Source organism: Drosophila ananassae, chromosome 3R (assembly GCF_017639315.1).
Source record: "Drosophila ananassae strain 14024-0371.13 chromosome 3R, ASM1763931v2, whole genome shotgun sequence".
Taxonomy (NCBI): Eukaryota; Metazoa; Arthropoda; class Insecta; order Diptera; family Drosophilidae; genus Drosophila; species Drosophila ananassae.
The window spans coordinates 13,854,451-13,878,724 of record NC_057930.1 but is presented as its reverse complement, the minus strand read 5'-3'; the positions used below and the strand labels follow the sequence as shown (position 1 = coordinate 13,878,724).

Below are 24,274 nucleotides of genomic sequence, written 5' to 3'. Positions count from 1 at the left end.
AACATTAGCCAATTACCCCCAAGGTAGGCGATGGCTCAGCTTTTCACTAGTCATCAATTGAGTTCAAAATTTCCTGTATTTGGCCGAGAATCGAGTTGCCGGAGTTTCGTTACATTTTCCCGATGCACCCGCTGGTGGTGCTGTCCGGCTCCTCGCATCCCGAGTTGGCTGACTTGGTGGCCGAGGGTCTGGGTCTCGGAGTGAGCCGGATTGCGTTGTCGAAGTTCGCCAATGGGGAGACCAAGGTCAAGTTAATAGACTCTGTCCGGGATGCCGACGTCTATATCATCCAGACCAGTACCGAGCCCATCAACGACATGCTCATGGAGCTGATGATAATAGTGCAGGCATGTCGCTATGCAATGGTCCACAAGATCACGGTCGTAATGCCGTTGTTCTTCTACTCCAGGCAAGATCGTATGGATGACGGAAATCAGCCAATTACGGCCAAGTTGGTGGCCAACATGTTGCAAATGGCCGGAGTGAATCACGTGATCAGTCTGCAGCTGCACGCTCCTCAAATCCAGGGCTTCTTCGATATTCCCTGTGACAATCATTCCATGGACGGGATATTTTCGGCATGGATAGTGGAAAACATTCCCAAATACCAGGACATGGTCATTGTGACCCCGGATCTTGGCGAAGTCAGACTAGCCTCGGAGATAGGTCGTTTACTGGGCAATGATGTGGCCATTTTCCAGAAACATAGAAGGAGGGCTGGCGAGGTCTCGAAAATGGTTTTGGTGGGAGATGTCCGCGGGAAATCGGCCATAATCGTGGACGACATGGTCGATACGGGTGGGACTTTGTGTCATGCCGCCCTCCAATTACAAAGGAGCGGAGCCTTGAAGATCTATGCCCTTGTGACTCATGGCATTTTCACAGGGAATGCCGTTCAAAAACTCAATGATTCGGCTTTTGATCTTGTCGTTTGCACTAATTCGGTTCCTCAATCCTCTGATCTGACCACCAATCCCAAGTTCCGTGTGATTAATATCGCAGATATGATTTCGCAAAGTATTTTAAAACTGCAGTCCACTCCGCACACGATTAAACAGACACCACCCCAATACTGTTACGGTTCAAGCCAATAAATTATTCCCTCAGAGAATTGCTTTTAATTCTAAGTAAAATAATTTCACTGGAATAGGAATCTTTTGACTTAATCTCCGCATTTAATAGAGTGTTTAAATTTGCTCTTTGCCCCTTGATGGACACCTCATCCTGGCAGGGAAGATGGTCCGAGGACGGGAAAGTAAAAGGGATCCATTTTGATGCCAATGACTGTCAACAACTTTTGACATTTTGCAATTTATCTGCTTACACAGCAGAAATTAATGCCACAAGTGGAAAACATTGAAGCGGGCTCAAGGTAATGAGCTGATAGATAGAAGCTGGGCCAGAATCAAAGAGCACCATGGCAGAAAGGACGAAAAGGGAATAGAAATTGAGTCCTTGTTGTTTCAGCGCCATTTTATCCCCACTTTCCTGAGTCGGTTCAAAGAAAGGTGTTTACTAGAAATCGCCTGGGGTCCTGGTCCAAACGAAATAGGCATTGTCCAGTGAAAAGTAAGCAAACAACTATACAATTTCTATGGACAATGAATTCTCATCAATATTGGCCATGATGGAAAAACAGAAGCTGAAATGGCCAAGTACATGTAAACAAGATTATAACCCTAAAATCTGACCTAGAAACTATTTATTATTTCAATGTGGGAACTTGAGATCATGAAGAAACCATATCCCAGAAAGCCCCGAGGAGATGACGTTGAAAATAATGACAATAGCATTGGCCTTGGTTGGTGGCTGTTCGTCCTTTAAGGCTAGGATTTGTGTCTTGTTTACCGCCTTCAGTATTCGAAGTAAATGAGCTGCGGCAAAAGTTGGTTCCCATGCCTGCGGAAAGTTTATTAATTGAGCCTATTAGTTGTTTTCTCCTTGTTATGGGAAAGGACGTGACGAACATTTTCCCAAGCAATTTAAAACAAGCCAGCGACATAAATAACGATTTTATAGAAGATACTTTTCTTACTCCTTCGCCAGCACTGGCAGAATATAATTTAATAATAACATAAAATGATGGCTGCATAGGCAATAAAGCTTAATTAAATATTAATCACAACATAATTTGTTAATTTCTTTTATTTTTTTTTTTTTGTTATGGTGTCTCCAATATAAAATCAACCATTAAAAGTAAGAAAGTGACCATTAAAGTGAAAAGATGGCTTCCTTGAAAGAGCATACCAAATGGCGGTTTTGTGGTATTTGCCGAAACATTTTCCTGGGCAATCAAATCAGAAACAGGACCTGAGGGGCGTGAGAAAACTGAAGGATAAATCGAGGATACTCCACTGAAAGCAACGACTAAAAACGACGATGAAGATGGAAGGAAGTTGAACGGACACAGTTCGTTGAGTTTGTTACAAATAATTTAAATCTATGTCAACATTTGGAACGCAACGCGATAATAATTCATTTTTGCCTTTTGCCGCCGCTTCGTGACAGCTAATCACTAGACAGAGACAGAGCTAGATTAAGTGGGGGAGTGAGACAGTCGTCACAGACGACAATCAGACGGACGTACGGGCGGACAAACGGACTGACGGACAGACGGACGGAAAGGCAAATAAAAACGGACAGAGACAACCATTTTGAAAAATGGCGTCATGGCTGCCCGATTTCCGCTGGCAAATGAATTTTCCTTTTCATGCTGCTTTGTGTGCTAATTTTACGGGCAATTTTTTTTCCAATTCGTCGTCTAAATTAAAAACAAAATAAAACCAAAGTCAAAAATGAGGCTTTTATCTCAATGAACATAAATTTAATATTATTTCCCCTCCACCATCCTGAACCTCTGACCATGCGCGACACTATCAATGATGAGATTTGTTTACTTTGTTCGATAAAATCGCTTTAATTTCATTAGTTTCCTTTATTATTATTATTTTTTTTTTTGGGATATCACGTATTGTCGGATATTGTCAGAGCTATTTGCATACAAATTTGAATGTCCCACATTGTCAGCCATACATTTTTATCAGTGTTCATTATTGTGGATGATACAATAAATTCAAAGAACCATAAACGTTTTGTTAAATCAATTGCTAATTTGTGATTTAAAAGAGGCGAGTCAACAATGATTATTATAATTATTTGTGCTATGAATAATCCTAATTAATTTAATATTATTTAAGCAAGAATATCAAGTGATTTAAAAGTGGAGATTTAAATACTTTCCTATTCAAAATTAATGTTTGTTCTGAACAGGACAATGGTCCACTTAAGTTTCCCTGAACCTTCGGGAGTTTTTCGCAAAGAAAACAATAAACGGCAAGTCATTGTACATAAAAACTAGAAAATGTTCCATCACAAAAACACAAAATTCTGTCCTAAAGTTACGAATGAAAAAGAGTTTCGCCGCAGGTGTATAATCCATCATACCATTTGTGGCATACATTTTTTCTTTCTTATTTTAAAATTGTTTCAATCTGGATGGAATGATTTTTTTCAAGACAATGGTCCAAAAAAGCCGTTCAGCCTTTTAATTTCCGTCAACATTTCAAAAATCAGAAACAGATAGAGAATTAACTGACAGTTGCCGGATGGATATTCTCAAAATACGTTTTTATCAAATTTTAATTCTGAAAAAATATATATTTATTTAAGCTGTTTCAAGCTTAAATCGTGGAGCATTTTTTTCCATTGCTCATTTGTACGTGAAACCTTTGCAGATGTCAAAAAGGATAATGAGCCTAGATTTGGGAGTGAGGAATGAGGAAATGCCTGGAGGCTTGACGTTCACCAGCGTGGAAAATCAGCTTAAGGCGTGCATGATATTTGAATATATATACATACATTTACCTTACCCGTAGTACAATTTAAAATGCGTAAAAAAATAAAAGACAGTCAGCAATTGAATATTTGGTGACTAAGTAAAATAAGAAGTTCAGGGAATTTGTCGAAAAAATTAAAATTTCAATGTGGGGAGTAAAGGATATATTTCATTGGCATTTTTAATAATCTTTTCCAAATAAATAAATACCATAACATAAATAAGCATTTTCCCGGTCGTTAACCTTTGCTGAATCAATTAAATGGGCAATTTTGAAATGTCCTGAATGATATGAATATTCATGGTCCAAGTGACTTTAATAATTGAATAGGTTGTATACATACGCATGAGTATCCCGAGGTCAGGTCCACCAATAGCTAATGTAGTCGCCAGCCAGACAGTCAGCCGGGAAAGTATTCAACCGGAAAGAGTTTGGCCAGTGAGAGAAACACGCCCGTTTTCCATGTCTAAATTAACAAATGAATAATTTAGTTCCGACACTTGTGTGGGCAATGTTTGGATTAGAGCTATGTGAATTAGGTGCGAATGGTCAGCAGGGGCTCAGGATCCAGTATCCTGAATGCGAAACTGGCTAATTACCTTAAAAGCGTTGATCCTTGAAAGCGACTAAGTAGAACTTTAATTTAAATAACTATTTTTTGGCTAATTAACTCCAATCCCAATCAAAAAATATTTTGTTTCACTTATTACACTACAATTTTATTTGACTTTTACACTACACACCAATAAATCAGCCACTTTTCAACTTTATGTATAATATATGGACGGCCGAAGGAGAGAGGTCATGCCGAAAACCGTCAAAAAGACAATAATGGTGGGGACAATTCCAGCAATGAGCTAAATAGAGGAATAATTTTCAATTCAATGTTTGCAATTTTAATGAATTACTTACATAAAGGTAAGGTCTGACATTTCCCCAACCGCTGACGAGCGTGTTTGCTGCCGAACTCGTTGGCAATAAAAAGGAATTGTGCAACGCGGTGGCAAATGGTAGCGAAAAATTACGGCTCTGATTAAAAAATATTATTAAATTAATTTTAAGTTAATTTTTTAAGGTATTGACGCTATACACTTACTGCTTCTGAGACAACTGGAATAGCAATTTGAGCCACAGTCGTGGCCGGGGCTAAAATTGTCAGCAATGTTCCATATAAGGCGCCATAAAGAAAGTGCAGAAAAGGACCTCCATCATCTGTTTTTAAGGCCTTGACCACGGTGGCATAGTATTGACTTGGGACACCACTGACGATGCCACTCACTGCAGCACCCAGCATAAAGATGTCGGCCCACGGACAGATGTTGTTCACTGTCTTCCAGCCCACAAGCGACGGGGCAGTTCCCTGTTTCTCCGGTTCCCGGCAGACATAATATCGGCAAAATAGATAATTCGCTGCCACCGCAAAGAATAGAATTCCAACAAATATTGCTGGTACGGTGATGCCACAAGTGACTGATCCGGTAAAATCGTCCCAGCCAGGAACGATATTCGGTTTTCGAGTGGCCATCAGAATAAACATCAAAATTATGAGGCTCAAGGTTGCTTTGGCATGCGTGTCCCAGCTTCCGAGACTCGCTTTCTTATCGACGAGTGCCTGCTTGAAGGCGGGCTTATTGGCAGCCCCCTCCAGCAGATCCGCCTTCGTTTTACCGCCCAGCATTCCAAAGAAGATGAGATTGATCCAGACGATCATAACTATCACACCTATTATTGCGGGCCCAGCCGTAATCATAACCAAACCCGAAATATCTATCCTGTTTGGAGAAATATGAGGGGAAAGTAAAGATTATTTTTTATTTTTGGGTAATTTGGTTCTTACCCATATTTGGAAGCAATGATGCCATTAGGATTCACAAGGGGAGACATCATGGCACCCAAACTGGCAGCATAGCCACATGTTATGAAAATACCAGCTGCCGGGAATGATGGATAAGGTTTCCTGGGGCAAGTCAAATTTTAAAATAAACATTTGAATTTTGAAATTTAACGAAATACTCACGATCCAACTTCATAGGGTTTTTCATCGGAATAGAGTTTCACAACGCCACCCTAAAGAAATTGTATAAAAAGTGTTATTGAGAAAAATATAAAATTTATAAATAATTACTTTGTCCAATTCAACCATCGCCGCTTGAGCCACTTTCATCCAAAAGGCTGCTGCCAGTGTGGGATTGACGAGGGCGGCATTGAACATTACCAAAATTGTCAAAAATATCTGTAGCCTGTACATATATTTGGATTTTTCTCATCAGATTTAAAACAAATTCTTTGATTACCGAATGTTCTTACATTTTTATATTGCCATTGGAAATGCCGAGCATAAATGTTCCAATGCGTTCACTAACCTTAGATGTATCCATCGCACCGCCCATGAAAACGGCAGCGTAACATAGGAATATTATATCGGCATAGTAGCTGATACTGAGTGGCTTCGAGGATTCGATACCACAAACGGGTATTAGGGTAATGTATATAAAGGCAGCTGCTCCTCTTGCCATTAAATTGAGTATGTAATACAAATAGAAGCAGAAGGTCAAGTACAGAAACCTGAAAACCTTTTCAATATTGACGAATTAATAATTGTTATTGGATTCTTACGAAGAACCTCACCAATATCGGAAATGCTAGGAACATGGGAGCAAGTGCTAGGGGTATGAGTATAATTAGAACGCCTTTATAATGATATTTGCAGAATAACTTTCGATCATCTTGCTCTTCTAGTGGAACGCTTCCCGGTTTATAGTCTTCCCTATTATCAGAGTTAGTTTAATTACCAGAATATTTTATTTAATATATTTATTTTTCACTTACGCCATTTTTCAGTAGTGTTTAATAGGAAAGTCGAACGAATTGTGTAGATTGGATTTAAATGACTTTGAAAGGTATGACAAATGCCTACTTATTGGTTTATAAACTTGATTAATATCAGTAGAAGATTTCGTAAAAATGTTTATTGATAAAGTTCTTTTTCCAAGGCTCTTTAGTAGGTCAAGATTTGTTAGTCCTCTGAAGGCGAATAGTTGCAGCGAATTTGGCCAATAAAAAGTTTCATCAGAGCGGTAAAAGTGGCATGATAGAACTACTGACTGCATTGTTGGCGGATTCCAGTGGCAGTGATAGAGCCAATAGTAATGGTATTCTGGGTGGCATGGCCAGGGCCGTTGGCAATGCAGGGGGTAGTGGTAGTGGCAGTGGCAGGAGCAAGAGAATCTGCAACTTTGTGCAACCACGTGGCGCGTAACAATGCGCAGTCGACGGCAATTTTGCGTAACTATTCTGTGTTTCGCTTCGTTAGTCCTGGAATCAGTAGAGGGATTCTCTCTCGATGTCCTGAAAACTAGATGAAAGCTTCAAAGACTTTGTCTGTTGACCAAAAACCATTTCATGCCAAGTAATTTTCAAAACAAGCTTTTGTTTGTATATATATGTATTTAATTACTCAAAATTGGTTAAAAATAACCTTTCGAAACACATTTCAGCCAATTTTTTGTATATATAAATTTGCGATCTAGAAATGAAACCCCATTTATGAAACACGGCTTTATTTGTGGCCATATAGTGGCCATATCCCTTTGAAAATTTGATAAAATCGGCTCAGATTTAAGTTGGACAGTTTTTGATGTAGAATTATAGTACTCGAATCCCCAAGTTCGGGAAGGTATAACATTCTGTTCTCCGACAATTATTATCAATAATATGGCTATTGTCCTGACATAAAAAAATGCGGAGAGCCCTGTTGACCAAAGTTAAGATAGAGTGGCCAAAAAGCGAACTTTGGATTCACATTTTAGTCATTATTTAAGCCATTGTGTATCGGTTCCGATATAAAATAAAATACTAGAAAACCTAAGATGGGAAAAGTATATCATTCGCCGATCTGCCAAATATTAACCAAGTTATGGCTAGTTCCCCAAAAACTATGACATGACTAAAAACATTGTTTAGGTAAACATTTTATTTTATTTTATTATATATTTGAGTTTTAAACTATATTATGGTATAAGTAACTTAGAGAAACTTTAAGATAATGCAATGAGTCTTGCCATGATGTACACAAAGCACTGTCAAAGGACTACATTCCCCAATTGTCCCATTGACACCTGAAGTTCAGGGCATTTTAGTGGCGATGGCAGACCGTTAGGGGAAGGACCCCATCGCCAACTGGTCGAGTGGTCGAGCCAACAAAGGCCAAACAGTGGGGCGGAAGTTGATTGACTGCTCACTTTGGATATTCCCTTTTTTCCATACGGAAGGTTGATAAACAAAAATGGCAGTCGACGCTATTTTGGCTTTATCCGTCGGCTATTGTTGTTATTTGCCCGAGGCGAGCTGACAAGCCAACATGACGTGAATATATATACACATATTTATATAAGGAACCGTTTCTTGATTAGGGTTAACACATGGGTGTATGATGGATGCTTGAGTTTTATGGCCAAGAACCTGGAATCAAGTCAAAAATCATGAACATGTGTACCGGTTGCCATCCATTGTGTTTCTTTTTTTTTGGAAATATTTTTCCTTTTTGTTTTACATTTTCTTTTAGCAAAAGCCTATCCTAAATGATCCTGATTTAAAGTTTCTTTGTCCTTTGCTAAGTATTCCGCTTGAAATTCTCTGCTTTAGGCCATTTTTCGACAACGTCTTCCTATAAATCTCCAACCTGGCCAACAACGGGGCTCGGTCTCTATTAACAGTTCACTCATCACGTCCATTTGATGGTTTAAAATTTCACCACAACTCGAATGCCGTAGAGGTATTTGCAATTGTTGTTGGAAATTCTGTTCCTGAAGGCTGCGGCAATAGGACAACTTGTCCGGATGGTCCTGAAACTCCAGTTCTATTTGGGCTAACCAGTTAACGGTTTGTGTGTCCTGCTGCTGCATCAAAGCCAGTGGCAGGACGAGCACAAGGCCAAGTGCTGTGGAAGCTGATGTGTACATGGTGGCGGCCAAGAGCGAACTAATTGAGAATTTCATAGCCAACCGCAATAGTTGGGGCTCTTGAATCCCAGCCAGCTGTTAATGAATATTCACAGCCATCGATTGATTGCTCATAGCCATTAATTAGAGCCATTCAGGCCTTTTTACATTTCTCATGCTTTTATTTTCTATTTAATCAAATAGCCACAAGAAATTTTCACAGTTGTGGGTTTGTTTTTAAATCTTATTTGATCAAATGTTTTAAATAGTTCAAAAAAGCTTCACTTTTTTTATGAATGAGTGTGTGCCGAAGATAATGAATGAATTTCTGTTCAAAATTTATTAATTTCAAGCTACCAAAAAACAGTCATAAATCATATCCACGAATATATTTTAAATAAAAATTATTTTTATAAAAATGGCAGTGGTCAAAGGGTATTTATTTTATTAATTATTTATTTAATTCTCTGACACATTTCTGAGAATAATTACCATTGTCGTATATTGTGACCAAAAAGTGAAATCGGGCTTTAAGACCATCCTCCAATTTTAACTGCATTGCACTTTCATTTCTCGTAAAGTTTTCGTTTGTTTTTAGACCTTTTCAATTGCTTGTTAGCCACGTTTTTTTCTTTGTTCTCCCCCTTTCATTATCGCAATCTCCATTTTCCTTTATTTTTCGTTTTTTCCGTCATTCTTCTGGCTGAAATTGCATTTGGCGAAATGAATGGCCAGGTCCTTTGCACTTTTCCGCCAACATCGACCCCGAAATGACACATGCAATCGAGTGTAAATTTCACAGTTTTATTATTTAATAACATGGCTGAGGAAGTAACTTTCAGGTGCTATCTATATAGGTGGATGGGCAGTCATATTTACACGCCCATTTCCTGCCTTCCCGCCGTTTTTTCCGCCCATTTCATTGTCACGACGAATATATATGTATAAACGAATTGGGTGTAAAAAGTGCAACAGAAAATTGGATGACAAAAATTGCCACCGTTACCATGAAAAGCCATATAAAAAAATTAATAGACAACTATAGACTTAAAAGTTTATCACTATTCAAAATAAAATAGTCAGAGCACTATTGAAGGGCTTCTGGTAGCCGCCAGTACTCACTCTATAATTCCCAGCATGAAAATCATTCCAAAGTACGGCAAAGGATTAAGGTAACTTTTTACAAAGGCCAATGTAGTGGATTTCACAGGTCCTTTTTATAAACCATTTGTAGCTTAGCGAAAGTCTGACAGTCGTAGAAGGTAGAGTGGCGGTTGGGGCACTGGAAAGCGTACTTAAGCGTTTAAGTAAATTTTAAAACTTGCTAAGCCCCATAATGAAGCAATTTTCAGCATTGTGAAGCACTAACAGACACTCGGCTGCCACGATATATATATATATATGTATATATATATAAAACATTCAGCATTTATCCTTTAAAGAATGATTTTCGTAACTTTTATTAATTAGCTGGAGCATTAAATCAAATGGCAGCAGACCAACAAGCTTAACCTCTAAGATGATTTCGCCCTTCGCACTGGCTCTGGCTCTAACTCTAGCTCTATCTCTGGCTAATGATGTTTGCTGTTTAACATGGGTGAGTTTTGGTAATGGGCCCGAACCATGTGCCGAACATTGATCCACTCTCTGCCATGCCATGCCACTGAATGCCCTGGCGCTCACCAAAAACAACTCCATTAAGGCCAAAACAGACACAAAGGGCTGTGAAAGCCAAAAAGAGCCAGCCCACCTGCTGGCTCTTGTTTTGTTTCGTTGATGTGGGCCACTTCTGAAATTAAAAAATTCTCAACATAAAAATTCAATTATGCTTGGCACTTCTGTCACTGAAGGTCCTCGGGGTCTTTGATGGCTTCGTTTTAAATGAAAAGCGTAGATATAGTAGAACGTACATGAATAGTGATTTTTTTTAAACCTAAAACCGGAAAGAATACAATTTAATTAAAAATGCAATAAACATAAAGACATTATTTGCACAAAGGGTGCCGAAATTGAATTATACAGCGAAAAGTAAATGCTGTTAGACATAAATTATGACATTTAATATTCCTATATTCCTAAAAAGTATACTTATCCCACTTGCAACTAAAAAGGGTTGTGGCATAATTACTGCCAGCAAATTACTGCAATTATGTCCTGGAAAGAAAGAGCTCCAACTCGATGGAAATAAAGGCTAAAACTCAGCCCTTTGCCCTGGCTGGGATGCATATGTCTAATGCCTCATAAATCTTCATTCATTCGCTTCATCGTTCAGAGAAGCCACGAGGCGACAATGTGCGCGTCATCAGCATCAGGCCACCACAGCAGTACCAGTCATAGTCATAGTGATAGTCATACTCAATGTCGACTTATCCGCATCTTGCTGAGCATTTGTTTCTCTTTCGCCTTTTGTGTCCCGTGGATGTCCTGGGTCCTGGATGCATCATTTATCATTTGGCTCCCTTTTTAGTTGTCATATTCTGAAAATGCAGTTGGCTGAACTTTGCGGGGATGGAGGATGATTTTTCACTTCGACAGAATAGTTCGCCTGACAGTCAATCGCCTCGAATGAATGGCACACCATATTCCGATAGTTATCATCAGGCATTAAAGCTCCACAGTCTGTGGAGCACACGCACATTCTCACCGAGAATTCCGCCCAAAAAAAAAACAAATAGAATCCACACATGGGGGTGCAAGGAAATTTTAATTTCCGCCGGAAATCATACCATTTAAAAATTTAACTTTCCAGCCCCCAACTCCATGGGGCATAATAATGAAAAGGAAATTAGCTTGAAAATACAACAAACGCATAATGAGAGCCCATTGTTCAACAAAAATGTGTCAACATGGAGCTGGCTTTCGAAATGCATATTTTTCTCCCATATTCGTTTATTTAATAACGAGTTGTCTTAATTAATGGAAATAATTACTTTGACCTCGGGCTTCTGCCCCCTATCAACAGATAAAATACAAAAATAAATTAAAGTTCGCCAACTTCAAAAGCCAAAAGAAGAGCAATAGAAGCCAATTTTTTTTAGAAAATGTTTATTGCGAAAAATATGTTTTATTTAAGTGAATAATAAATGCCCTCAAATTGACCAACCCACTTAAGAGCTCAGCACATTTGGCTCTGTTTGGTGAAACATATTTAATTTTTGGATGTTGGACCCCGGGTTTCGTTTTAACAAATTTATTTACCAAGGTGCGTGGCCTAACACGCCCACAACCTGGCAAATATAGACAGGCCAGGCCAAAATGCAAACAAGTCGGAAAATAAGTACATTTATAGTATATATTCTCTACCCATATAAATTTATGTATTTCCACATACATGGATGCTGGGGACAGGACATAATAAATAGGTAAACAAAAATAGAAAACATCAAAGGCAACTAAGCTGTGGGATATCCAGCTAAAGGATACCCATTAAATACAAGTGGCTTTTAGGTAAAATTAAATATTATATTGTTATACTTTATTTCTCATTTAATTTAATTTTTAAATTGCATTTCATATAACTTTTTCGAGGGAATTTTTTGGGAAAACCCAAATCCCCCAAAATCTACCCCCATCTAGAAGCCATTACCATGAAGACTACAAATTATTTTAGGGTTCCTGGAATGGCTCGTTCTATGGAAAATTTTGGGTTAAACTCGTACATATGTAAGTGAGAGCCGTTGATGTGTTTACCCTTTTTAGCATGACTTGCTCTTTTGCAGTGGCTGAACGTGTAAATTTATAATTAAACGCCAACACTTTTTTTTCCCTCCTCCTAGAACGAGTCCTGGAAGGTCCAGATCCAGGAAACTTGAACTTTGAACATGGCCAGAGAACAGAACTCTAACAGCTGCCTGCTGTTTCCGCCTTCGTTTTCAATTTTCGTTTACATTGTGTGTATTGTTGTGTGTCCCTTTTTGCTTTGAAATCTTTCGTGTAAGCACTTAATTAGTGGTAAAAGTTAAACAGAAGCCGAGCAAAAAACCTACCTCACACAAAGGGCCCAGAACAAGAACAATAACTGGGTTGTTTTCTGCTCCGGACTCACCGTATCCCATTCCTGTGAAAATGGGATGAATTTATTTCATTGGACGCAGATTAGATTAAATCGTACAAGCTTTTGCATTTCCGCTTCGTCAAGGCGGGGGTCACAACCTGGAGGGACTAGACCAGACCAGGTCCTGGGACCAGGACCAGGACCTCGGCCAGAAACAGGACCAGAACTTTACCAAATGTGCGGTTTTTCCTTGGCAAGTGCCAACGTCAGTGGCCATTTATTTATGCGATAGTTTGGGGGGCCGGCAAGCAGTTAGTTGGGAAGACTCTCCATGGAGGTCAGCAAACATTATTGTTAATAGATGGCACTTTTTTGGCATGTAATTTATTTTTATCAAGTTAATAATGCTTTTTAATAAGTGCCTTGTTATGCGAAATTTCCAGATATACACTTTTGGGTTACTTTTATGGCTCATATGCATGCTTAGGGAGATGGCCAACTTTAGAACAGTGGATGAATTAGTTATTATTAGAATGTAAGTGGAAATAGTTATCTTGAACATGGCACTTGAGATTCTTTTACTCAATGATTAGTTTTGAGGGCTTAAGGAGGCTATTTCTAGTCTTTATTTATATTAAAACTTAAGAACCAAAGGAGACTTCGTATTTTTAGCCCATTTAGACCAAAAATTATAATAATTTTTCATAGAAAACTAATTAAATCTTTTCCTAGCTCCACTGTACTTGGCAATTTCAACTTAACTGGGTCTCACACAATGTAATGATTTGTATCTCAGAGCCATTTGCACGCATGCACTACTAGTTGGAAGCCAAAGGAAGAATATTCCTGTGGCACGCTCCGTTGCACAAATAAAATTATATATATATATAAAGAGACTTACAACTCCCGTTCCGCCGTCTATTTGCTTGCGGTGTTTAATTAACTTTTGCAGTGTAATTGCTCAGAGAACTTTAAAACGATAAAACTTTTTATGAGCTGCCATTTTGTCCCGTTTGACTTTTGTCTGCCGAAAATTATAATATGAAAATTTAGTTTTTCATCCAACAACGAAAACAATTAAAGTTGAGAAACGCCCGCACATAAAGCCAGAACAATTTTCAGCTCCCTTCATACTATGGGTGGTGCTCCGTCACCCAAGGCAACATTTCTCTGAAAACTCAAATTGCATAAATGTTTGTCTTTGATGACAGCCGGACGAAACAAGGACTATAGGCCAGGAGCCACGGAGCAAGGACCACCGCGTCTGGCAGACAGGTGACGAGTTGATTTTTTCATCGTCTGCTGTCTCGTTTATTGCGACCCTGCGGTGATTTCTTTTCTGGTAAATAACAATGGCAACGCAAAAAGAAAAAATGAAATAAAAATCCAGCGGAAAACTTTTTGACTTGCCGTGCTAATGGTTCAATTTATCTGGCCTGGGTGGTAGCTCCAAACAGTTTACAAAATATGACAACGGAGTCATAACAAGAATTTCAGTTGTCGAGAAAACTATTTTCAGATTTTAATTGCAGTCGCTCATGGACTTGCCGGGCTAAATGAACTGCAAACTTTATTTGCCTTTTGTTTTAAATATTCTCCTAAAATGACTTTCACAAACTATGGCCTGGTGCTGCAGTGAAATTTATTGCATACTTTACGGAGGTGTAATTATTAAGGAAAGGCACAAGGACAAACTTACCTGAAGGCTATTAAATAGTTGAAGCGATTTGCTTTGTCCAATTTCTGGCCAAATATCAAATCGCAGATTGAAATTAAACATAATTTCATTTAGGGTATAATTTGTCAGTGTCGTCACTTATTGCCATCCACGCGTCCACGAGTGCTACAAACCATTTTCAAATTACCAGCAAAGTCAGCAGAAACATGTATCAATCAGTGCAAATTGCGTTCGTCTGTAAAATATTTGCACACAATTAAGTGAAAGGCAAGCCGACACGGCCGCCGATTGTGGGAGGATAATTTATGATTTCATTTCAGCGACTCAACTGCCAGTAATTATGCGAACTCACATCCAAATCCGTTCGGGCACACATTCGTGCCGCGGCATGTGGCCGATAATCTCGTATACGCCCCGTGTGGTTGGACGGCAGGATTAGAGGGCCAAGCTCTGTCGTGCCCTGTCCTGGTAATGATATTTAACGCCCCTCCCATAAAGGTGGAACCTGGAGTCAGGTGAGGTCAAAGTTGAATGTTAAGTATACGGCACGGATATCCGGTTAATTTGAAATGCTTCAACTCTCCGCTTGTCGTTTAGAAATTTTCCTGTCTTCATTATGGCGCGTGAATTAATCGAAATTAAATTAAGCCCACGCCCATTATCGGGCGCTTAACGTTTTAATGATTAAACAAAGGCCGATTTCGAGTACCATAATTACACAACTTGGGCGGCAATGAAATTTAATTAAAATACAACCGCCAAGCTGGAAAATCAATATTCAAAACGATAATCGTGGTCAGTTGAGTAGAAACACCAGACACTATTATTTTTTTACTTCAAACCAAATAGAATTTATTTTTTGTTCTCCTTGAGAAATTCGTTACATATGTTTACAAATCGTTCAGTTTATATAATGAATTTTAAACTAAATTATGGTGATTTGCCAAAGAAATATTAATTGGTTTTTTTTCAGTTAATTGTTATGAGAGTGGATTTCAATTAGTTTTCAAGTGTTTCGCCAGCGATAAATATAATTAGCTAATTGCAGTTAACAGAAAAAAAAGGCCAACTATAATAATATTTGCATTCTGAAATTAACAATGCAATTAATCTTAGTGTAGTATTTTCATTTATGTATTCCATTTTCGTAATTTTGGTATTATTATTATTTTAATACAGTTGCCGAAGCACTTGATAATTGCTTCGGCTTTATCATTTATTTTATTTTATTTTGTTACATAATTGTTAACGCTATGCATAAAAATTAGGACTAAATACAGTTCATAGTTTAGTTTTTTTTTTAGCCAGATGGGGAAACCATTTCCGTTGTATAGAAATGGATATAAATTTCTTACCAAAAATTATATCAAATCAAAATCAAGCAATTAGTGATGGTTTCCTCATCTCATCTCTCCCTCTCGTATATTTTTCAGATTTACACAAAACTATAATTTAATTTTTATATACAAGATGCTCTTACACTTGGCACCCACTTAATTATCATGATTCAGACAGAGTCGCCACCTGATTGTTATTTTGGTGGCTAATTATTGGATGCAGGTCGCAATAATTGATATGCAGAATGGATAAATTCGAGCTCGAATCGAGGCTATGGCCGTTGCGGTGGACAATAAGCCATCGTACGACAAAACTGACCACCAACGCCAGAAGGAGGACGACTCGGCTTCGGCTGCTCCGACTGTTGTTATTTGCTTTGCTTTTCTGCATTGCCGCAGGACTCTCGTCTGTGAGGGGAAACAGAATGAAAATTTATATATATATAGATACAGGTTATAGGCGAGAAACGAGGGAAAATATTTATTTATAGGATATTCCGTTCTGTTTATCACAATCTTGATTTAAATGTAATAATATTGATAAAAGTTATTTTTAAATTACTCATAAGACATACAAAATATTATCTTATCATGAGACAAAACTAAAACAAAATTAAATCAAATCTCTGATTTTGAAGGCAATTCTAAATCGTAAGATTTCTGTGCAAGCCAGAACACTCCTGCAACAGAAGTATCCAGTAGCAGGATTCACTCACCATTGATGACGTTGACCACAACACTGGCCGCCTCCGCTGTGGTCGGCATGCACGTATAATTGCCCGTGTCCAGGAGCTGAGCATTGGCGATGCGTAATCTGGAAAACATTGAAACCAGAGCAGATGGAAGCTTAAGGCTATGTGGAGCTTAATTGCATCAATTTACCGCCCGACTCCCCCACTTAACCGTGGCCAGCGCCATGCAGACATTTCGCTTAAATCAGCTGCTCATGAATTCAATTCCATCGATCAAAGCTCAAAATACCGGACAGTAGAGCAGCCGGAAAAACTCGCACCTGCTGGCACTTTTCATTCCGAGTCCCTCCTCTTGAATTCCCATTGAATCGACTTAATGCTCAGGAATGCCTCCCCCTGAGAGAGAGAAATTCCTATACTCCAAATGCCTATCTACGCTCCAATGCCGAGTGCGGGGCACACGAACCAAAGAATTGATTCAATTTTTCATAGGCATTTCTTATTTTACGTCCACCTTAAGCTTAAAACTTGTAGAAATTTAATTTTACGGTCTTAAAAAACGACTAATTGGTCTCTCAGTTTATTTCTAGTTAATAAATTAAAAGTACAGCGAATTAGTTAGCATGTTTTTTTGGAGAAAAATTATGTATACGCCTATTGTTCTGTCATTAGTTTTATATTTTCCAAGCTTCCACTTTCTTCATAAATATTACGCATACGCACCATAACCTCTCTTAGATTTTATTATAGCTTCTGTTATTATTTAAAATAAAAACTTTAAGCTATTAAAGACTCTGGATTTGAAGTCCCTAGCCCCCTCTAAAAAGCGCACCACCATATTGGGATTATCAGACTCCCACAGCCCCAATTATCAAACTCGCAGTGCTTACCTGCTTTGCAACTTCTCGGCCAGTGTGGACTCCATGGATATGCGTTGCAAATCAATGGCCGCATCGTTGGGATGGGCAACAAAGGGTGTCAGAATGTAGGGGCCGCGGTACCAGTAAATTGGCCCAATATCCTGGGCTGTGGTCGCCGGGTGTTTCACCAGGCAGGTGAGCGTTATGATGCTGCCCACTTTGACGTACAAATCCGTTGGGCCGGCAATAATCGCCTTGGCATCTGGCGGCGTGACTGCAATTTGGTAATAGACAATGAAACAAGCATGAAATTGATTAATAGCATTTCCAGATGCATCCTCTAAGCAACCCAATTATGGGGCATACAACTGCATCTAATCATCCGTCTGACTGCCGCAGATTTCAATAGGTCTCTATTGATTAGGTTAGTTCCTTGGGAAAGGGATTTGTGGTAGTTGCGGATCTGAGTTTCATTCATGGCTATTTCTCTCTCAGAAAACTCACAAACAGTTTTTCAATTTACCCAGTAAGGTTGTGTATGAATGGGGGTATAATTGTATGGCTAACCGGCATTTCTTAAGGGCCACAATGGTTGGAGCCAGGATGCTCCTGAATGATAATGAGCTGGGAACCGTATTCAATACTGTCTGCAGTAAGCTTTGGCTATTCTATTGTTTGGTCAGTCAAGAAAATACCTATAACTTAAGACTATTTTTTCACTAATTTAAGTTTCATATAACTCCTAATACTTGCCATCCAATCCCTTTTCTTAAACTTTATAATCCCTATAAATATTTCATCATTATTATTAATACTTGGATTTTAATTTTGGCCACACTTAAGTACCCCCATCCGCTAGTTTATCGATTTTGTATATTGTTTTCATTTTGGGTAACAACAAATTTTATAGTTTCTTGCATAAAAGCGTATTGTTGCCACATTACTTGGGCTTCACTCAGCTTTTTATATCGAAGCAATTACTGTGGGAAACGCGTTCTTCCTCCTTGGTCTTGGTCGTGTGAAAAATCGACTACAAAATTAAATGAACAAAAAAAGGCAAAAAAAAAAACTAACACATAAAAATTTGTTGGGCTTTTGTGATGGCCTTAGCCAGGCCATATCATTGAACCATTGTTTTTCGATGAAGCTGTTGGTTTTGGCTGGTGGTCTCGCATTTTACACACATTTTAAGTGTTGTTAGCCGGTTGTTATTGCGAGGCAGCCGGTGGGCTCTGGCTCTGGCTCTATTTTGGGGCTCCCTTTTCGGATCCGGACGAGCCATTAAATGTTGTTGTTCACCACTACGTGGGGCTCTTCTAATATTGGAACTGCCTTTTTGGCCGGAATAAGCTCCCCGGCCCGGCAGCTGCCGCAGACAGAGACAAATGTGTGGGGACCATAGCCCCGTTATAGGCACTGAAAATTGGTTTAATGTTTTTTCCGTGCGTCGGCCAAACGTTTTTGGCCAACACACACACTCACACACATACAGCCTCATGCAGAGAGGGGGCTAGCCAGGGCAGGCAGTCAACAAAGTCAAATGTTGACGTTGTTAATGATGTGCGGGGTTGAGCCTCCAACCAGGACAACCTACGCCGCCTTACAGGACTCCAATGTAACATCGCTGGAGCATAAAAGCGGATTTTAACGCATCCAAACAATGGAGGAATAGGAGTCTCCAACAGAGTTCCTGACGGTAAGTCAATAGGGGTAACAGCCAACCAACAAAAAAAAAAAAACAATTCAGTTAGTTAACTTGGCATTAGTGGAGCCTATTGACACTCTCCGAGACAGTATCTTGAAATGCCATTGACTTGAACAGATTGGAAATTGGAAAAACATCAGCCCAATAATTTTGTGTTATTTTGAAAGGGGTAGACAGCTTAGGAGCTAAAAAAATTATTTAAATTTGGTAAACAGATCTACATATGTACCTCTAGTCTTGGAATATGAACCTCAAACTGGCTTTAATTTAAATATTAAATGTTTCTAACTTATCACTAGTTTCTAAAATCTCTGCCCTTGCCAAGAATATTTCTCTCATTTTTTAAAACACAAGCAATAACTGTAGCTTTTTAAATGAAAATCCTAGTAGCAGGTCTAACACCTCCACGCATTTCATATTAATATATTTCCTTAATTCCGGCATAAATCAGTGAAAAATATTTCCCCTAGCTTTTCACGTGATTCGCGTGACGACAGCGTAAATATTTTTATCACGATTTCATCACGATTTCCAGGGGAACGTTGCTGGCGCTGGGACTGCAAATCATTAGCATAAATTTCTTAACTTGGCAGCAAACTTCGCCAGCCACTGCCTTTTTTATAGGAGGAAAGGGGACCAAGTACGGGGCTGTCGTCTTCCTGTCGCCGTTGAACTTTACTCCCAAAATGTGGGTTAACGGGGCGGGATGGGTGCAAGAGACGGATTACTACATCCGCAGTGCAGCATCCCGGGTACGGGGCAGGATGTTTTGCCACATCCACCAGGTTGCAAGCATCTGCGGAAGCTGAAACGCTGATATGACGTTGCCTTGTGATGAGATTTACACCCTTTGACTTGAGTTTGTTATGAACTGGAAGCCATGTAGTGCAACCAGAAGCTGGCGCTTGAGCTTCAGTTTTTATACAGTTTTTGGGCTGTATTTTGGCTTAAAAATTTTATTAAAATTCTAAAAAAATCTCCACTGTTTTCTTACTAGTTTAAGTTTAATTAAAAGAAAGGTGTGTAGGATAATATTTAATTATTGGGTTTATAAAGGAGTTTGTTATTTATGAAAAATAAATCTTTCCCTTTTTATGTTCGTTTTTAAGATGCGAAAAGTACCATAAATACATACATATTATAAATAAAATATTATATCAGCTTTTATTTACAGTGTAGCTACATACACATACACTTTCGATTATGTACTACATTCGAGTAAAATCACCAAAAAGGACATTACAGAAATACATTGAACAAGAAACTAGAAGAGAAACTAAACCAATCACGGCGAAAGTAGAAAACTCCAACCGATTATTTCAATTAACTTTCACATTGGTCAAACCAAACTCTCCAAAGCAGGACGACGAAGGACAAGAGTAAGAGTAAGAGGACAAGGACATGGACGTGGAGGACAGCAAAGGATTCGGAGCATCTTCAGGATATGGAAGAAGACTTCCTTGTTCGCTTGGCTGCCTTGGTTGCCTTGGCGCGGCGAAAAAGTTTCAAATCAATTTTACGTACATGAATGAAACATGAACGTGGATGCTTTGTGAAGCAATTTATAACAAAACACACAGCCACAAACAAACACAAACATAAACACAGAAACAAACACCGAACATCCCAAACGGAAATCCATTGTAGAAAACTTGCGAAATGGCAGAACAATGAGGCAAGAGGGGTGGTCGTTGGGGCTCATCTCGAGGCCAGGGGCGATTGTGGGGATCTTGGCGAGAGAGTCAAGCCTTTACCGCACTCCTCTGACCCATTCTCTGGTGTGTATTACAACAGCCAGCATATGAATTTAGTATTGAATTTAAATGCAAATTGCGTTTGCATGCAAAACGTGTAGAAAAATAGACAAGCCGTAGGGGTTGTTGCAGAAAAAAAGGGGGTGAAGGCGTCAGCATTGTGGGGTGGCTGGGTGGCTTGGTGGCCTGGCAGGTGCCAACAGTTTGTACCCTTATACAGCCTGACCTACACTCAATGTACCGAATTTCCACTTCACCCCCACAGCTTTAAAAAGCTTAACCCCCTAACACTTGCAAAATGCCTGTGAACGGAATATTTTATCAATTTATTTGAGGTTATTTTTAACTGAACGAGTGGCTTTTCAAGTCATGCCTCTCTGTTTTTCCACCTCTTGTCTCTGCCAGGCTAAAATTTTTTAACAGTTCAAGGATTTTGTGTGAAATAGGCCTGTATTTTTAGCTTAAGCTTCGAATAATAGGCTGAGCAAATATTTATTCACTTTCAGGTACAATGTATTTTCAAAGATTTGGTTTTTGATTTTATTCTGTGAGAATTAAAATAATATGCTTACCAATCTATTATTTATAAACACTCTTATATTGCCATTACTCAGATAAAAAATCTGTTTCTCCCCTCACTTTCTGTCGGAAAATATCCCACTCCTGGTTAAGAAATCCTCGGATGGCAGTCGGGATAAACCATTATGACGTATGGCCAGTCATGGCCATAAAGGAGGAAGTTTTATTCCCGCCTTCAGTGCCCTGGCAGTGCTGCTAGCCAAGGGCCTCCGAAAGTAACAAACTTTACGGCCAATTTACAAAGCCTCCTCCTCCAGTTCCCGGTCCAGGACTGAGAGGGGTGTATGAAAAGTTACCATTGCAGTTCGTGCGAATGCCAACAGCAGCACGCTGACAATGCGTATCACGAGGGGAGGACAGTGGGGCAAGAGGAACTAATGGGGTATGGGAGGTGTGTGTGTGTGGGTGTGTGTAGGTGGGATGCCTTACTCACCTATGACATTCAGGCGGAATGCCATCGAAATCTTTGGCTCCGTATTCACTTGGCATTCGTAGATGCCGCTGTCACGTGGCTGGGCATATTTCACATGCAATGTCCAATCCTTGGAGTCGGCGGTGCGCACTACCTGCTCCGGGTGGAAACGAGAAGGCGACATAGAAAACGAGGGAGAAATAGAGAGAGAGAGAGGTATAAAACAGGATGCCAAGATAAATCTTCCCAGGAGGAGGCGGGTGGGAAGGGTGGCTCCCTCCCAACCGAGTCCTTGGCAAATTTAATCAATGCATACAACTTGCTTGGCCCGAATTGCATACGCAATTAAGCTGACTTTGCTTACAAGCCCGGAGGACATTTAATAAGCAACCCGAATTCAGTATAAAAAGGATAGGGAGTATGGATATTTTACAGCAAAAAAAAATAAAAATTAAGGAGTGAGCCAAGTAGATGATGAGTTTAACCCAGATTACGTATACGCACCCTGAAACGCTCATCGGATGTGTAGGTCAGAATGCCTGCAGTCAGGATGTGCAAATCGCGTTTCCTTATCCAGGACACCTGAAATAGAAAGGAACACCAAATGCTGTTAGTGCTTAAGTCAATTTTAAAAAATTGCCTCTGGTAGTCTGCCAGGACGAGTTTTTCGGTAGGATAATTTAATAAACCAAGCAAAGCAAAATGAACTCTTCAACTAAGGATAAGTTTTCGGCAAAAAATACAGTCGGGACTGGAATAATAGAACTTGGTTATGTTTAAGGTAATATTATTTTTTTAGAAAATATAATTCTTATCAATTATAATTAGTATAGCTTTATAGAATAGAATAGAATTAACTTTTTTATACAAATATTTAAAGTTGAAAACTATTTAAGCAACCTTTGTTCCAGCTTATATCGTATAGCAGTCCTGTATTTTTAAGCAAAAGGCCCGCTCTGAGCCACAAATGGCGAAGAGTGAGGCTCAAAATGGAGACAAGTGCGTGCCCAAAATGTCAGCGGCTTAAAGTTGCCAAAAGCCCCCCACCTCTGAGAGAATTGAATGGAAGCCAGCCTGACGAGGTTGCCCCACAGAACCAGGCGAAAAGTAATCTCCCAGACGGCCGCGGGCAAACAAAACTTTTTTGAGTCCCGAAAGACGACAACCAGCAGGAAAAAAACAAGGAAAACTGAAGGGGAAAACGAGGAAAATATAAACGCAACTAAAAGTGTCAAAGTGGCGAGAGGAAACAGCGTCTCTGACAGAGGCCGGAAAGTGGGAAAGTGGAAACCTTGTGGGAAATAGATGGACCAGCAAGGTGCTAGATAGTAAATCAGGATCAGACTATGCTCCCTTCACCGGAGATGAATGATGATTGCGAAAGATGGTTATCAGGGATACCTGAACAGGAAGACTAACTAGCAAGATATTTTTTGAGTAAGAAAGTGACAAGGAGAAACTAAAAACTATTTGAAAATATTTTAAACTATCATTCGTTTCAAAAGAAACACAAATAAGAAACTATTTTTTAACGATCAAGAAACCCTATTTTTTGTAAATTTTAAATGAAACTTAATCGACTTTAATACTCCTTTTGAACTTTTCTATAAGACGGCTATATAAAGTTGTTGAAAAAATAAAAACTGGAAGTAATACTAAAGGAACTGAATAAACAGAAAGCAAACTCATAAAGTAAACTTGGTAGTGAAAGAAGGACTGAGAGGGCTCGAATGGCGAATGGCAGGCGGAAAGTTTGTCATTGAACCGGCAAAACAAGGATGGCTAAGACCCGAAAGCTGGCGAAAAGGAAGAAAGTACAAGTGAGTATATATATAGAAGTTCGGGGACAAACTGCAAGGAAAAAAGTTTACGCTAACTTGATTTTCAGCTTGACTGACGATCCAAATATTTTCGTTTGAAAATGCATTAAAATGAAAATCCGACGCGTTAGATGGGAGACGAGAGTTGGGAGTTGGGCAAAAACCATTCATTGATAAGCTGGTAAATGCAATCACTTGACTCGACTCACCGATTTATCGCCCAGATTGTCAACGCGGCAATTGATGGCCGCCGTGTGTCCTGTCCGGGCCGTAATATTCCTGGGCATCCCGAAATCGAAAATCGGCGGGGGATAGGTGGTCTCATCCACGGGATGCTCATCGACCTCTTGGTCATCGTCCAGCGAGTTACCAAACTGGGGCATTTTATTATTGACAGCCGCTATGTAAACGTAATCATTGTCAACTGACGAGGGCACAGATATCATGGGCAACAAGTCGTTATGGCCAATGTGAGCTGAAAAATATTAAAAATAAAGTTAAATTTCATTGAATTTACATACAATTTAATTGAAATTTTAAGACTAACATATAGCACTAAGAAAATCAATACATACCTAGGAATAAATACTAATTAAAGTTCCAAGAATCCGGCTAATAACATCTAGTATACCCTGTAATATCCCCCCTAAGTCCTAATCCAACAGAA

The 24,274-nt window shown here is 39.2% G+C and overlaps 4 protein-coding genes and 1 long non-coding RNA gene across 15 annotated transcripts in view; 1 reads left to right on the top strand and 4 right to left on the bottom strand.

Moving 5' to 3' along the window:
- Positions 1–122: 122 nt before the first annotated feature.
- Positions 123–1,094, top strand: LOC6498637 (ribose-phosphate pyrophosphokinase 2). The gene has a single exon (XM_001963180.1). The coding sequence runs from the start codon at positions 123–125 to the stop codon at positions 1,092–1,094; it is 972 nt and encodes a 323-aa protein (XP_001963216.1).
- A 3,439-nt stretch (positions 1,095–4,533) lies between these two features.
- Positions 4,534–6,747, bottom strand: LOC6496880 (protein I'm not dead yet). Its single transcript, XM_014905939.3, has 9 exons — positions 6,666–6,747; positions 6,465–6,603; positions 6,144–6,409; positions 5,962–6,076; positions 5,854–5,903; positions 5,674–5,793; positions 4,933–5,608; positions 4,749–4,865; positions 4,534–4,693 (listed from the first exon to the last, which is right to left on the bottom strand). Exons 1-9 carry the CDS (start codon positions 6,668–6,670, stop codon positions 4,604–4,606), a joined length of 1,578 nt encoding a protein of 525 aa, XP_014761425.1. The 5' UTR covers positions 6,671–6,747; the 3' UTR covers positions 4,534–4,603.
- A 1,314-nt stretch (positions 6,748–8,061) lies between these two features.
- LOC6502404 lies at positions 8,062–8,873 on the bottom strand. Its single transcript, XM_001963182.4, has one exon. It carries the CDS (start codon positions 8,831–8,833, stop codon positions 8,477–8,479), a length of 357 nt encoding a protein of 118 aa, XP_001963218.2. The 5' UTR covers positions 8,834–8,873; the 3' UTR covers positions 8,062–8,476.
- A 3,416-nt stretch (positions 8,874–12,289) lies between these two features.
- Positions 12,290–14,257, bottom strand: LOC116656045. The gene is made up of 3 exons (XR_004311062.2): positions 12,763–14,257; positions 12,467–12,702; positions 12,290–12,406 (listed from the first exon to the last, which is right to left on the bottom strand). It is a non-coding gene; the product is annotated as an uncharacterized LOC116656045 (long non-coding RNA).
- A 1,017-nt stretch (positions 14,258–15,274) lies between these two features.
- Positions 15,275–24,274, bottom strand: part of LOC6496879 — a 45,711-nt gene continuing 36,711 nt past the window's right edge. For all 11 annotated transcript variants that reach the window (XM_014905935.3, XM_014905937.3, XM_032455032.2 and 8 more), the window contains 6 exons: positions 23,817–24,082; positions 22,292–22,369; positions 21,809–21,941; positions 17,368–17,611; positions 16,502–16,599; positions 15,275–16,193 (listed from right to left, as the gene is read on the bottom strand). In XM_014905935.3, coding sequence (XP_014761421.1) covers positions 15,949–16,193; positions 16,502–16,599; positions 17,368–17,611; positions 21,809–21,941; positions 22,292–22,369; positions 23,817–24,082 — 1,064 coding nt within the window. In that variant the 3' untranslated portion in view covers positions 15,275–15,948. The remainder of the gene's footprint in view (positions 16,194–16,501; positions 16,600–17,367; positions 17,612–21,808; positions 21,942–22,291; positions 22,370–23,816; positions 24,083–24,274) is intronic.

Coding starts and splice junctions, on each gene's coding strand:
- LOC6498637 (XM_001963180.1), top strand. CDS start 123: ATGCACCCGCTGGTGGTGCTGTCCGGCTCCTCGCATCCCGAGTTGGCT.
- LOC6496880 (XM_014905939.3), bottom strand. Junction 6,077..6,143: donor TCCAATGGCAATATAAAAAT/GTAAGAACATTC, acceptor ATATATGTACAG/GCTACAGATATTTTTGACAA. Junction 4,694..4,748: donor ATGTCAGACCTTACCTTTAT/GTAAGTAATTCA, acceptor TCCTCTATTTAG/CTCATTGCTGGAATTGTCCC.
- LOC6502404 (XM_001963182.4), bottom strand. CDS start 8,833: ATGAAATTCTCAATTAGTTCGCTCTTGGCCGCCACCATGTACACATCA.